Source organism: Dermacentor albipictus, chromosome 1 (genome assembly GCF_038994185.2).
Source record: "Dermacentor albipictus isolate Rhodes 1998 colony chromosome 1, USDA_Dalb.pri_finalv2, whole genome shotgun sequence".
In the NCBI taxonomy this organism is placed as follows: Eukaryota; Metazoa; Arthropoda; class Arachnida; order Ixodida; family Ixodidae; genus Dermacentor; species Dermacentor albipictus.
Genome location: NC_091821.1, coordinates 227,326,198 through 227,341,990, shown reverse-complemented (window position 1 = coordinate 227,341,990; position 15,793 = coordinate 227,326,198). Strand labels below are relative to the sequence as shown.

General features: G+C 47.2%; 1 protein-coding gene across 2 annotated transcripts; it reads right to left on the bottom strand.

Annotated features, from left to right (window-relative positions):
• Window positions 1-4,810: 4,810 nt before the first annotated feature.
• On the bottom strand, window positions 4,811-13,776 carry LOC139054245 (carboxypeptidase M-like). 2 transcript variants are annotated; one of them, XM_070530958.1, is made up of 2 exons: window positions 12,704-13,776; window positions 4,811-6,024 (listed from the first exon to the last, which is right to left on the bottom strand). In XM_070530958.1, the coding sequence occupies exons 1-2, from the start codon at window positions 13,729-13,731 to the stop codon at window positions 5,682-5,684; spliced, it is 1,371 nt and encodes a 456-aa protein (XP_070387059.1). In that variant the 5' UTR covers window positions 13,732-13,776; the 3' UTR covers window positions 4,811-5,681. The 2 variants fall into 2 exon arrangements, 1 of the variants encoding a protein (XP_070387059.1); XR_011511093.1 differs by lacking the exon at window positions 12,704-13,776 and adding an exon at window positions 6,434-6,617 and having other exon boundaries at window positions 5,886-6,024.
• Window positions 13,777-15,793: the final 2,017 nt, after the last annotated feature.

Below are 15,793 nucleotides of genomic sequence, written 5' to 3'. Positions count from 1 at the left end.
GGCAAATCATCAGGAGAAAGGGAGGCTGACCAAGGGCTGAGCCCTTGTCCAGGAGAGTTTTTAGACATCAGCGCTGCTTCAATCACTAGATAAGCCCTACAAAAATAAGTAAGATAACTAGGTCAAATCCACCCAAAACTCAGCCAAACCACCAAGCAAGTTGCAGCTTGGGCTCATCGGGGCGGAGAACGAGGTGCTCCGAACGAGTGCCGAGAATCGCCTCCTTGCTTGCCAGGGCAAACGCGTCTTCTCGGTGTCGCCGTCCGGCGCGTTTCTTCCTGTGACGCGGGTCAGGGCAGGTCTGCAACCTCGACTTCTACAATCTCTCCGTTGGAAAGAAGGAGAAACGCATGCTGGAAGTGGCAGATCAGGCAGAAGGGGATAAAAGCATAAACATTGAAGATGTGTAGAAGGGAAGGAAACAAAGAACAGGGTGACATGTCACTGTGACTGAAGTAAAATAATCACAAAGAAATAAAGTACGGTAGCAGGAACCAATAAAAAAATAATCGTATATATATATATATATATATATATATATATATATATATATATATATATATATATATATATATATATATATATATATAAAGAAAACTATACAGACGAGAAGCCAGGCCAAATTATCCATCTCGTCTCCAAATAAAGAGCGCGTCCACAAATGTGTGAACATTTTAACCATTGAGTCTTTAAGTGAACTGGTTTCAAGTGAACAAGCCATTCTGCAATTCCTCAAATATGGTGACCTCTTTGGTCACTCCTGCAGCTGGAATTTCGCTGCTTGCAATACCCATTCCATGCAACATCAAAGTAACCATTAATGGCATGTGAACAATTTGGCGCTCTTCATATCTTTTACTCTTATATATCGGTCTCAACCTACTCCCTGTCGAGCTTGTTTAAATTTCCTTTGCTTTTAGTATATCGTACACAGTGGCCACAGAGTACGCCGTTTCTAGTGTCTTGGCATATGATAACTATTAGTATCATTACTGTTGAGTAAACCCGATTCCACCTACACGTACTGGTGCTGGAATCCGCCAGAAAGTCCAACTTCCGCAATTTCTTGCGCGTATACGATTCCAAAAAATGCAGGATTAAAAAAAATTGCTGGTGATATAGGTTTTTTCCATTGTTTCCCTAGTTGCATTTGGTAGATCTATAGTAGTGGGGCCGCCTTAGCAGATGACTCGGCACTCGATCCTGCATATATGTTGCTCCGTAATGAAGCCTCTCTTTAACTCGCAGAAGCCCACAATAAACGCGCACGTACACCCTATCGCAAAAAACGAAGGTCATCTTGTCGCTGTAGGCAACCGTAGCCTGGCCTTTATCTTTTCGCGGAATGGTGCTCTTAACAAAACGGGAATCCCCGCAACGAACGCCGCACGTGCAGCCGCCGTCTCACTTAACTCGACCACGCATACTGCAATTCTATAGCGCAATTTATACTGGGGCGTGCTATAGACCGTTTCATCGGGCGAGGAGGATAGGGCGCGCGGAGAGCCTTTCCTCCTCTCTGGCTTGGGCGATCCGGCGCGGCGCTGCTTGAAAGTATTGCTGTCGCGTGCTGCGGAACGATTTCGAGATGTTTTAGATGGTACTCTGTGAAATTTACGCCGTGTCCGTTCATATAAGGTCGTCAGGGAAGCTTTTCGGTACATCGGTAACTACAGTAGGCGGAAATATGTCTTGGGGGCGCAAGAATGTGACGCGCATAATCAGCCGCAGTGTACGCGCATTATCAGTCGCGGTGCGTGTATGTGTTGTTTACTGTTTTGCTAATATCGATTTTAATTCAACAAAGAAAACCGGCGTCTCTGTATTAGCAGCATGAAATGGTAAATCTCCTCAATATCTGATCGCTTGGCGTAGGGAGTAAAACATAAATCATAAGAGCGAATGCTCGTGCACGGCCAACCTAAGGCAAACCCGAAACATCTAAGCGGCAGGCGCTATCAAATATTTGTGATGCACCGGCATCGTTCTCGCGCATTTCAAGTCTAGTAGGCTTCAAATTACCATATGTCTACGCTAGCCTTCCTGCATGAGGCTGATGGCGCTGCTCAACACAGCGATAACTGCGGTTGGTGAACCAGCAAGGTACATATGTAAGCTGTGCGCTTCGGCATTGCCTGTTTGGCCTGCATACAGCCATAATATATGAGAGATCGCATAAAAAGAATGCGATGCCTGTTTTTGAGGACAAAATTTCCGTAATACGTGTGAGTGCGCCGTAGAGAACGGAACGAACACAACCAAAAAAAAAAAATTCGGTTATCATCCTCTTTCTCGAAAAAGCAAGAGAGAACGGGCTAACGCCGCAATAGGACCTCGCACAGTCACGCCGCACAACGTTTATAAATATATAACCGCTGATGCCGTATGCTTGAACCATGCAGTATGTAGAACAAAGATATATGTAATCCAGCACTACCACTGCTTAGGAGGCTCACGCAGTTCGTAAACAGTCCCTTTGCTGGACAAGCTTAATTCAGACTGTAAGGTATGTTGCTATTACTTGCCAAAACTATATTATTCAGGGGCGGAAACCTCATCCATCGAACCAAGTAGTCACGCAATGTAAGCTGCAGCGAACACTTTGAACGCTTGTCAAAGTATAACATCACAGCTCCTATCGCAGCAGAACGGTACCCACGCTCACGCTGTTACGATCGTCGCGTATGTTTCATGGCTCCTAAACCGCAGCTTAGAAATAGAGGATAATACTGCAATAAGGTCACATTAGTGATTAAAACATTCAGAAATGCACAATTGATCTCCGAGGCTGATTGTAGACTCGAATATGCGCGCACACATCGCGCTGCGTGTTCCGTCCACCCCAACGCCAGCAGAAATTCCGGCCATGACGCCTTAAACCACTTCAGCACGTCTCACAGAATCGTTTACCACGTAGAACACGCACGCCATACTAAACAGACCGCACGACCGCGAAAACAAACGCCAGAACCTACCGCCGAGCGTATACCTGTCATGCAAAACACCGCTTTCACCCAAGCCAGTATGGCGCGGCTCATAGGCGGCGCCACTGCGCTCACAATATGGCGGCGCCTACGAAAAAACGGGCTATGGGCATCCTGCAATGCAGTTTGCCTTAGGCACCCTAGTTTGCCTGTACATGTCGCGCCACCTGGCAGCGGCGGTGAGCATCCGCGGGTAGGCCGTCACCGTCATTTCACCAGTGGCCGCGGTGCGCTCAGGCGCGCCTGCAAGCCTGCTTTTCCAATTTTCCAATAGATTCCCCGCGGCCTCTTGGCAGCTCCTTTGTGAGAAGTGTGAACAAAAAGAACAAGCGCAGATACTGCTGCGTTAAGCACTGTCACAACCGCGAAGGGGATGTCGGCATCAAATTGTACCGCTTCCCTTCGAAACCGGGGGAAGCAACCCGGCGGCTGAAGTGGATCGTCGCGGTTCGTGTCGGTCTTGCGAATTTCTGCTAAACGAACTAAGACGTAAGTGCAAAAACAAGACAAAGAAATGAAAAAGAGCCAGGAGCGGCATCTGTAAAAAGACACAATAAAGCGTCAACTGCATGAAAATGCGTGAACTGATTCCTGCTGTTGTAAATCAGTTTTGATAGTCGTTTAGCTCTTCTTGCTCCAAAACAAACTCGCAGTGGTTGTTAGGTGTCAAATCTAGCTTCGTAAGCGCTCCGTGCTGGAGCTTTGCATGCGCTTGCTTCCTAGCTCCTGCGCCAATATCAAGACGCGAATGCTGGAACCGAGCTCATTCGTGCCGATGTTTTCTCGCGCTTAGAACAACAGAACTAAGGTTGGAGTACACTGCAGAACACGACGAGTATTCGAAAATTAGCATTTCCCTCGTGCACACAAGAGCATATTTGTTCAATCTTAAAGTTGTTTAGTCTCAGCTGATTGCTCTCTATGATTCTTCAGCGGTAATACCTTCTGACATTCGAGCCCGAACGACAATACCAGAATATGCTCGAGGCACTTCGTCAACGGAGAAAAAAGCACTTACCTGCCTATTCACCAAAACCTCTACAATGTGAGGTGCAAGGCACGCTCCAAGTAAGGAAGCGACAAATGACAGTTCAAAGACGTCCACGGCAGTATTTGCTCACTTAAGTGGCATAAAATAATGATTTGTTAACGCACTTCGAAATCGACGTCGTAAGCATACTTACTTTGTTGTGAAAAATACTTCGCTACCTGCGTGGTTGCTTAGTGGCTACGGTGTTGGGCTGCTGAGAGCGAGGTCGCGGGAATAAATCCCGGCCACCGCGGTGGAATTTCGATGGGGTCGAAATACTAAAACACCCGTGTAATTAGATTTAGGTCCACGTTAAAGAACCCCAGGCGGTCCAAATTATTCCGGAGTCTCCCACCACGGCGTGCCTCCTAATCAGATCGTGGTTATGGCACCTAAAACACCACAATTTAATTTAAGCACCTCACTGGGATGTCCGTGCTGTTTACTTCTTTGACACGGTATACGTGGTTGTAGTGAAATATTTCACGTCCTTTCTCAAGCGTCGGTGGTCCAAAATGGGCCTCGACGTTTTCGGTTGCCTTAAAACCGCAATTTAGAACGTCCGAAACCTTTCAAACGAGTGGCGCAAAAGCATGCCTCCGTAGCAGCGGCCGCCTCGGGGTTTCGCGCAACTGACACGGTGGCGCTGACGGCTGAGCCGATCGCCGCGCCGCCTGACCATTGCAGGGAGCCCATAGAAAACTGCCAAGCATGCCATTCCCAAACGTTTTGGGAATGGCATGCATGCATCTATACTCGAAGAGAACCATGCGCGCACGCATCAGTTCATGCAGTGGTGGGCAATAAAATAATAAAATGAAGCAAACACTGCATGATGTCACGTCACAGCGCTTCCCCAGCCTCGCTCACATATAACTAACCTGCAGCATGCAGCGCCCACACAACCGTCATGTGCGTATTGTTTTTGAACCTCTGGAGAACCGCAGCTTTTCTGCTTGTTTCTGTTGTATGTGCCTTTGACGAATGCCCCTACGGTACTCTACATATGCCCTCCTTTTTCGCAAATAGTTCAACAACATAACAAAAAAGTGGCTGATATCGTTTCGCTCTCGATAGAGAACACCACCGATGAGGATACTGTATACAGGCATTTATTTCTGTTAGCTCATTAACCCGAAAGTTAACGAGGAGAGCGTCGCTCCGTAACTTTTACGCCTTTGTTCGAATGGAGGACGCTCTGCAAACGTGTGTCTGACGATAATATTTTGAAAGCGAACTGAGAAAAAATGAAAGCATATGCGCACACTTGCGTTTGTTATGCGACTGAATGCACCGAGCCATACTTCGTGCACGTGGTCTTTAATGTGTTTAGTTGCGTCCTAACAATGTTACCCTATGACAAGTCCCTTGCGCAACTTTGAAGTGTGGCAAGATCTATTATATATCATCACATATGGAAAAATCCTCGTTGCAACGAACTTGTAAGGTGCAGTTTCAATAGCGCGAAAATCAGTGCCCAACACGCTTCATGCGAATTATTTCTTAGGGGCGTGCTCAGACGTTGCAAGGTTCGTCGTAGCTATAACATCCTAAAATAAGAGAACGTCAAATTATGCTCATATCACGGTAGAAGTGTGGGGAAAATGCACGGAGCTGTCGTCTCCCAGGACAGGCGCTCTTGGCACACAGCGATTTCTTGCCTATACTCAGAATGAAGCCGAGCAGCCATGGCAAGCCGCGACGACGCACAAAGCAAGAGCATGCACCAGCACGCACAAGCCGCAACCAGCAACGGCGCCGACCGTTGACGCCGTGTCTACACTGCCGCCGCGCTTCTCGGGAATCGTCTTCTCGGTGCTGTAGCTGTCGATCGGGAGGATCCTGGCTGGGTACAAGGACGGCCTCATGACGACCGCGATGGGTGCTTCCTGCTGTGCGTGCTCGGGCACGTTCACGGTCACGGCTGTCGGCAGGTAGCCTTTGGCGCTGACGACGAGCGTGTAGGTGCCGGGTTGCAAGAGCCTCCAGAACTCCCCTTGGTCGGTGGACCTGTCACCAAAGGCGATCAAGAAACGAACGACGCTGGCTTGAAAGTAACGCTACCTACAATGTCCGGCGGTAACAGTCGAGTGAGCCACCGAAGAAATATCCCAAAGAAAATCACTAGCACACGCTGCACAGTGCACACTGCAGGAAAACCATATGCATGACTTCCAAGCTCCTACTCTGCACTTTACCGACACTGTACGATGACTGAGTAACTTGCAGCATTCGTCGCTTACTCGCCTCTTGGTACTCGCAACACGCGGCAACAATACTATATGTACATGTACATCATTTCTTGCGCAGGGCCATCATGTTCGTAAAGTTTCCATACGCTGTGCTACCGTGAAAGCACAAGGATGCTCAAAAAAAAAAGAAAACAGCAGACACTAAAGGTTGAACAAAAATATACAACCTTGTAAACTATCTTGTCGATTCCAGACAGCCACAGAGCAGACCAGACGCAGCTTCTGTGCACACAGGTTGCAAGCGTAAGTGCGATTCCTTGCCATTCGCATTGATTCTCACAGTATGAAGAACACCGTTCAGCATATTCAAATTCACAAAATTTATAAGCTTACAAATGCTAGAAGGTTACACGTCCTGGGGACGTATTCTCGTACAATCAGTTTCGGAGATATCGTTTTCAGTGCGCGCCGACTGAGCGAAACCGGTTGAGCTGATTGGCTGCTTGAGCAAAACCGCTAACTCATTCAACGCGCTCTGTACTACGTCACACTATAGTGTCTAGAATGTAATGGCTAGTGTGCCGTCCACCCGCTGTTTTCAATGGAGGAGTGTGGCGCCGCCTGCAATGAATGCCCACGATGGCCGACAGAGGTCGCTGCCGCACGGGTGGGTGCAGACTGCGCGTGTCGTCTGCTTCGCATATCAGTTTCGCAGCTTTTGCGTCGGTTTCTATGTTGGCGTTTTCAGTGTTATTACAGCGTTGCGTGTTCTTGGTGTTGTCAAAGAGTGAGTGCGTCGCTACTGTGTTCGTGTGCCTGTCATTACAAGAACTATGTGGCGGCGGTGAAAGAATTCCGAAGAGACAGTGCAAGGAGAGGACCTGCTTTGTGCCGTTGTGTCGAAGCGGTTACCGCTTGAACAAAGGGTGTGTATCCTTGTTCACTCCACCAGTGATACGAAGAGGCAGCAGAATGGGCAAGAATGATCAGGAGAGCGGACAGAAGGCCGGTACCAACTGCTGTGGTTTGTGAAAAACATTTCGAAAACAGCTTAGTCGAACGCGCGTTCTGTATCACCGCGATAAACCACGCCTGAAACCCTACGCTATACCCACGATATTTCCTGCGTATCCTAAGCATGCACCTTACTTTTCGTGAGTACCAGGGGAAAAAAACAAGAAAAAAGGAGCAGTAGTGCTTTGATCTACTACTGTTATGTTGCACGAAAGATCACTGCCCAAAATTCTTGACCACAGTGTGCAGGCTTCCTTTGCGTAAGTAAAGCTGAAGCTAGTGCCGACGCTGCTTCACTATTGCACTACGCATTTTTGACAATGGAGGCCTTTTCTATCTTAGTCAGACCTTGTTAACCGCTGTGAAGGCTGTGGAAGATGCTTTTACTGTGTTCTTTAGCAAAAACAAGTTACATGTAGCGAGTCTAGCTGATTTTTCAGGTCAGCTGCAGACACTGGCCTTTCCCCAACTAGGGTGCCCAGAGCATGAAAAACCAGCTTTGACAACACTTGTGAAGTTCTATGTTTTCTTGAGGTTTCGGTTTTTTTGTAAAAGCCATCAACAAAGAGAGGAAAGCGCAAATTTCAACGACAGAAGCTCTTTAAACTGCGTCACTGCCACTAGATCTATCTTCTTCATGTATGTGTGCATTATCTCATCTAGGCCTGTCTTATATGCCCACGTTTGACTTGTCGCGCGAGAATAAAATATTTGTTACGCTTAAATGAAACATCTGTTTCCCATTTTCGTTCACTTATATCAGACATAAATACAAATCTGCATGTGTGTACCAGGTATTAAAAAATGTATAGTACACAGAACAACGCGTGCACTCCATTTTACAGGCAAATCTTTTTACTTATTCTCCTATCCTCGTGGCCCAATGGGCATTATGAGGACATGGGTACATAGTAGGGGTGTGCGAATATTGAAATTTTCGAATACGAATCGAATACGAATAAGGCGAAAAACTGTCTTCGAATATCGAATCGAATATCGAATATATGTGTAGTACTAAAAAATTGCAAAACGAGGTAACAATAGTTTTATTACCCTTTTAAAAATAATATTGCATTTTACGAGGTTGCTTCAGGTTAAAGAGGCACTCATTTTAGGTAATGCACTCAGGTAATGTCAGGTAATGCTCTGTCAGGTAAACGCTTGTTACAGATTTTCGCGAAGGAAAATTGACTGCTCAACATGTTCAGAAAGTAAGGGCTCTCTATGCACTGTGACAACATTTGTCCAGGTAACATTTTCTAGGTGCATATTTCATTGCGCATACTTACAAAGCCCGAAAGTACATCATATATTGTTATGAAAGAGCCCTGGAATAAAGCTTGGTAAAAAAAAAAAATCGGAACTGATCATGTCTCACGGGGCCTGATGCAGATAGACTGGAACAGAGCGTACACATTCATAGTAAGGTTCGTTACAGCACTTAAGATCACAGTACTGTAACGCTGTGTCGGCGTTTGGTACCTTCTTTTGTCTTTGTTCTGTGTTGCGCTGTAACGAACCTAACTATGAATCCCAACCAACTGGCCCAACATGCCATCTTGATGCGGAGCATACAGATAATGAGCGGATCATGTGAAGCTCTCAGTGAATAAACATGTTCTTAGGAGAATGTGGAGCAAGCATATAATTCGTTAATTGCTAAATTATTCACAGTTTGTCCGAATATTCGCCGTTTCGACAATTATTCGGCCATCCTCGAATATTCGGGAATTTACGAATATGCATTTCTCGAATCGAATACCTTCGAATAAGGAAAATATTCGATTCGTATTCGAAATTTCGAATATTCGCACACCCCTAGTACATAGTTTACAAACAATCAAAAACACTCAAACCTATGAGGACAACAATAAGATAATAGGCAGAAATAGCAGCAAATAAAATAAAAAGAAAGTACAGCGAAATTCAAGTCATTTCAAAAGTTGATCGGTTACAGCAGTTTTCAATGGTTATGCATTAATATAACATCAATGGAACAGTAATGTAACCTTAGAATTCCTTTACTTTATTAGAATGAAAAATGTAATCTAGAACTTGCCCTTAAAAAAATACGCTGCCATCATATGGCTAGAATAAAAAACTAGTGTCCTTAGCTATCGCCGAACAGACACGAAGGCGAACGCCTTGTGAAGCCTACTGTAATTCACCTTAATGCACCCTAATCTTCCTTAATTAATACACCTTAATCCCCCTAATTCAACCTAATCCCCCTTAATCCAATCACTATATTCAATAGTTCAATTTGCTAATCATTTAGCATCTCTTATACACGGCTGAACATGCTTTGGTTCGTTTCTGGCCTTCCTTGGATCGTGTGATATGTTCTGTACCTCGCAACATGGCCTTGGAACATAGAGATCTAAGGCATTTGCCTTAAAAATTACGTTTTCTCTTCGCCAGCCTAGATACACATCTGAGGTTCCCCGCTCGAAGCCGAGCTGAGATAGCAGACGCTTTTCACGCAAGCGACAAGCGCTAGAGAAGCCTCTTATTATCGAAACAAACCCTGATTTATAAATCAGGTGCCCACATTTGAACTGTGCTGCTGCTACGGTTTAATAAAAACAAAAAGCGCAGCAGCTCGCTTGCCGATGCTGTGGAAACATGGCGGGCTACGCAGACCCGATGGTGCCGCGGCACCCACCTGCGCTGCAGCGCTCCTAGCGGCAGCCGCCGGCATTCATTGCATCCGGTGCCACCCGGGAGGCCGCGGACGGTACACTAGCCAGTATATTCTAGGCACTATAGTCACACTAAAGTGTCACCGAAAGTGATCGTCCGGGAATACCGTCCCTGGCTGCGAAAAACGACAGTCAACTTGGTGCAATGTGCACAAAGTATGGTGTGTAGGATTCCTTTGTCTTGTGGCAAATATTACGCTGAACAAGCGGGGCACTATCTGAATCGTAGATTACCACGAGCCATTTCAATAATACTAAATCTAAAATATCAACCAGGGTTTTCTTGCTTTACTGCTAGACTTGTGGTTGTGAAGGTCGACAAATGTGCTATAGATACATAGATACGACAAATGAGATATAGGTCGCAGTCACAAACAGCTGACACGTGATTTTATCAAAGCAGACAGCAAGATTTGGCGATACGAGTGCGAGTTGGCCATCTTTATCAAGCAATGAATTGACGATTCTTAATGTGTGGGCACGTGTCGAACATGAGCTGCGATTTATTTTTTTGTTGCTTTTCACTGAGTATAAAAGCAGGCAGCGTCTACCATCCCGGCAGCCGGGAGAAATTCTGAAACGAATTTCTCCCGGCACTCACTTCCTATTGGCGCTCGGGAGTCACGTGGCAAACTGCTGGGAAACACTGCATGCAGGTGTGCCCTAACCTATCCGAACCTGAAAACCATGACTGCATAGGTAGACTCGATCACCTTAAAGAAACCCTATCAAACAGGAACTATTCGAACACTGCCCTTTAAAGCCTACACCGATGCAACCAAACTTGATCGAGCCGAGGTCCTCAAACCCCGCTTTAATATCGCAAAAACAACAGCGCCTCTTCTTGCTATTAAATTATCAAACGCACTCCCAAACGTGAACTACATCCTCAGTAAATACTACCCAATTATCACCATTAACCAAAAATAAGATCTTTCCCGACCCGCCCAGAGTAGCTTACAGACGCAACACTTATTTCAAGGACATTCTCGTGCATACCAAACTCAGGACAAAGACGAAGCCAACATCCGGTCCCTGTGGCCGTCCCAGGTGCTCTACGTGCAAACATACTCAATCTATTACTACAGTTAAAAGTACAGCGTCGGATTACCTTCACAATGTAACTTCCAGTTTCACATGCACGTCAAGCAACGTAGCCTACTGTCTAGAATGTGCCGCTTGCAACAAACAATACATAGGTGAGACTGTACAACAACTTCATACAAGACTCAGCGGCCATCGCGCAGATACAAAACAGATTTTACCGAAAGCAGTATAGCCAGCCATTTCAATGAACATGACCACATATTCGATAAAGCAAGGCTCTATAACTACAAACAAATTTCCGTTCGCCTCGCTAGAGGAGATATACAGAAGCATGCCCCATACACAAGTTTAAATGCTTACACCTTACGGGGTTCAATTTGGCACGTGACAACTTACCTAAAATACTCATATCATTAATTACGGTACAAAGCACGTTATGCCACCAGCTAACCTCGATTCTCAACCTCACCTATTCCAGCATTTCCATTTCTTCCCTCCCTCTCCTCTAAGACTAAATTTATTATTTTCTTCCACGCTTTTACGCATATATCAACCATACGAGCCCGTTTCCCATGTACACCTGCCGCCGCCTCCAGTTTTTTTCTGATGTCACCCTCCTATTTGTTCGTCGGGTGTTTTTTTCGATTTTTTTTCTTTTGTTTTAAAGACTCACACCGACACATTCCAAAGTCCCAGACACCGTGATTCCTTTCTCGGCGCCCCGACCACTCAGGGTCGCGCCACTTCTGTATACCATCGTGACGACGGCTACGCTGAACTACTGAGGCTGACGTCCTCTGAGAGACCAAGCTGCTGCCTTCCAACTACCCTATCCATTGCCCCAGACTCCGCGTAGCCAACACCTTCAAAAGTACCCAACGCATTGCTGCTACGCTATTCAAGTCAGTCTTTCAACTCATGTCTTTTTGTTACTCGCACACTGACCGGTTGACCGGCTTTTCTAAAGCCACAAACGTATTCCACCTACGACACTTCTGAAGGCTCCCCTAACCTTCGCTCCCCCAACACTCTCCTATGTCCTTCTTTTTTTCTGCCGACTTCTCTCTCTCTCGCTCTTGTACCTTCGTCTTAGAAACCACGCCTAGAGGCGTCAAACGACAGCACTAATTTTCTTTTCAGTCTCTACCTTTACAACCAGCCGCCACCGACAACAATTGCACGTGACGTCACTCTACTAACCCGTTAAAACTAACCTGCCGAGAATGACGACGCCGCCTTTGACAAAAAAAGGTCCTCCTATCGGAACGTTTGCCAGCCTTTCTGAGGCGCCTTATCCCTGTTTATAACATTTATACCGTTTATCCTAACATAACTAACCTAACCTAACCTTCCGAGAGCCACTAGGAGGTGAGTGCCAGGAGAAGTTCGGTTCAGAAATTCTCCTGGCTGCCGGGAGAATAGACACTGCCATAAAAGCAATTCGCAGGTGCCACGTAAAAAAAGAGTCTATCTCGCTCCCCCCTCACCCCTATTTCCTGTTTCTTTTCGTCTCCCCCCCCTTTTTTTGCTTTTCTTTTACTCATTATAGTAGCGCCAATGCCAATACAACGTCGTGGATACCGACTAGCCCAAATCGCCATCCTTGTGACATGCGAGCATTAAATTTGCCTAGCCGGTGCACCTTGCACAGGTGCTATTTGGAACTTTTCAATTATACCAAGAAAATAAATCGTGCTGTGTGTGTGTTTTCTGGGATAGGGCGCGAAGGATCACCTGAACCCCACGTTCCGTTCGCGGATCGTTAGCAAGGCTCCTGGTATGTGAGTGCCGTCAGGACTCTTGATGTAACCTCGGATGGCACGCTGAACTTGGCCCAGTAGATGAATGATTGCGTGCTTGTTCTCCATCCACAACCTTCGTAGCGTGCCCTCGCTGGGAACCCTGCAGCAAGACAATGCCAGGTCCACCGTAAGGGTACCCTCACGCACGTATGCATAGTCCTGCATGAGGCCGGGCCTCCTCTTCCAGGCTGCCGCGTTGATTATACCGCCAGGAAAGCCCCCCAGGTGACCGCCGGGGCAGATCGGTGTGCCCCTTTTCATCTGCTGGTTGTGGTCTGCATAGCTAATCGAGAGGTTGCGCATCACGTCCTCGTCGGGAGCCTCGCTGGGCGAATCCTTGGCGCTATTATGGAATCCATAGGCCACGGCGATGCCACCGTCGCCGCCGCGCACGTGCGCGCCCAGCACAAAGCTGCCCCGTTTGAGCCATTGCATCACGAGCTGCACCTGTTCGGGCATGCGGGCCTGGTCGGTGAACTTGTCCCACTTCTGATCGAAGTAGTCTGGGAAGCCTTCCAGCTCACGACCATGGTCATCAGCCGAGCAGTCATCCTTGGGGTTCTCGCTGACGGTGGCCGGCTCGAGCCAAAAGAGTATGTGGATCTCACTACTGTTGACGACGCGCGCTACAGCCTCGTTCCGGCCGTATTCGTGCAGAAGGTACGACGCCAACTTGATAAGCAGCTCGCTGCCAGCAGGGAAGTTGGCCAGCAGGTGTACGCGCGGCACTAAAAACTGCCGCCGTGGTGTCCGAGAGATGACGAGCACGTACACGGGACTGTTTGCCACTTTTCCCACTATCTCGAGCCGGGTGAGGTTACTGAACGCCTCGTGCAGGCCCTGCACAGCCTCGCGCCGAGCCTGCTTGCTGTGGTAGGTCAGGTCGTCTGTGTCGTCGGCGGCGACCAACGCGCACCAGCTGACCACGGCGGGCAGCGCCAGCAAGCTCAAGCGCAACATGGCAGCGACCGGCTGCGAACGTAGTAGTTGTTGTTGACCTGAGTGTTTGTGGTGCATACCCACAGTGGGGAATTTTTGATGATGATGCCTTGCCATGAATCGGGTGGTTAAATTTCTTGTTTTTTCTGTCCCTGATTGCACGCGAAGAAGTACGCGCCAAGCAAATCTTTCGTGTTTCTTAAAGCACAAATCAAATGGTGCTGTGCAGTGCTGCAGTGTGGTTGGTTGAGTAGTCGGCGAACGAGGAATAAAAATTAAAATGCGGGCCGATCCAGAAGATAGTGTCAGAATTAGGTGCCGGTGATACAGTATGCAATCACTTATCATTTGACACACCCGTCAGCTTCCCGGAAAAGCACGCCGGGGTTCTTCAGCAAGTGTCGATTACGGCAGAACTCGCCTCAAGATGGCTCTCGACAGTAATGCGAATAGCAATTGAACAATGTAGCGACAGGCCATATTGCTGAAGTGGCGTTTGTTTAAAGTATGCAGTGCTAATTCTGAGACTTTCGTTGTTTCGGCTATATGCCACATACTCCGACATCGTACCACTATGCTATAGGACACTTGCTTGTCAAATTAGCACACGAGCATGGAGGCAATACGACTGTATAACGCCTGCGCAGTGACGATGGAATGATGAAAAAGGAGTGATATAGACTGATCGAACGACAAAGGCGTTTAACGACGACGGCATGCCGACAATGAGATGTCGATTACTAAATTATGACGACGGTATGACGACGACAACGTGACCACGACGACATGAGGACAATCAGATGACGGCGGGTGTATGATAACAACAGCGTGACAATGACTGTATCGCGAAACCTGCATGACCACGATGGCATGACGACAGCGGGATGACGAAAATGGAGCGACGATGATGGCGCGACTACGACGGCATTACGACGATGGCCTGACAATGGAGGCGTGGTAGCGACTGTCTGTGGATGACGGCATGACTAGTGATGTGTAATCAAGATTGAATGACGTCAGCATTATTACAATACAATGACGAAAAAAGATTGACGCCGGTGGAATGAGGAAGGTGGTTTCACGACGACGGTATGAGTACAATAGGATGGCGTTGCAGAACTGATGAAATTGACATAACGAAAGCGTGACGATGGTCACATGACGACGAGTGTGCGATGGCGATGGTGTGATGACGACAGCATGACGAGAGTCGGATGACAAAGCTGAAATGACGACGATGCAACGACCACGATTACATGACCACCCCAAACACATCCTAGACAACATGGACCACTGGGTAGGAGTAGAAGGCGTGACGAGGACAACATGACGAGAGTCAGATCTCTAATCTGGAATGAGGTCTATTGAACGACCACGACGGCATCACCATGGTGATGCGATAACTTATGCATGACGACTGTATGACGACATTGGCGTGACGACGATGACATGACGATTGTCGGATGACAAAGCTGTAATGACGGCGATGGAGCGGTAACGGCCACAACGGCATCACGACCACGAGCCCATACCTATTGGCTCAAGCTATTAGGCAACTTAAGCCGCTGGGTTGAGGTAGAAGGCGTGACGACGCGGCATGACGAGAGCAAGATATCACCAAGGTGGAATGGCGACAATGGAACAATCACGACAGCATCACGACGAGGAGCACATAATTAGTGGCGCAAGCAGGTCGACATCTTGGGCTACTGGGTTGGTTTAATTATAAGAGGCTATATAGATAGATCATAAAGTTTAATACAATAATTGCTAGAGGGAACTCTGCCGCTAGTGTCCATGGGAGCTGCAACAGGAGTGGTTGAACCAGCATAGAAATTATGGCAAGTACATGGATTTGCCTAAACATCGTCCTTCTTGCTTCAACCGGCTTCGTGACTTTGTAAACTCGTCATTTTCAACAATGCAATGCGTAATAATAAGTAATTACATAAACTTTATTAAAATTGTCCGACGGCAGGATTCGTGTACAGGACCTCTCGCACAGACGCCTGATATTGAAACCATTGCGCCACGGACACATGCATCGACAAGTAATGTGAAACGCCCTTATAAATTTATTGCG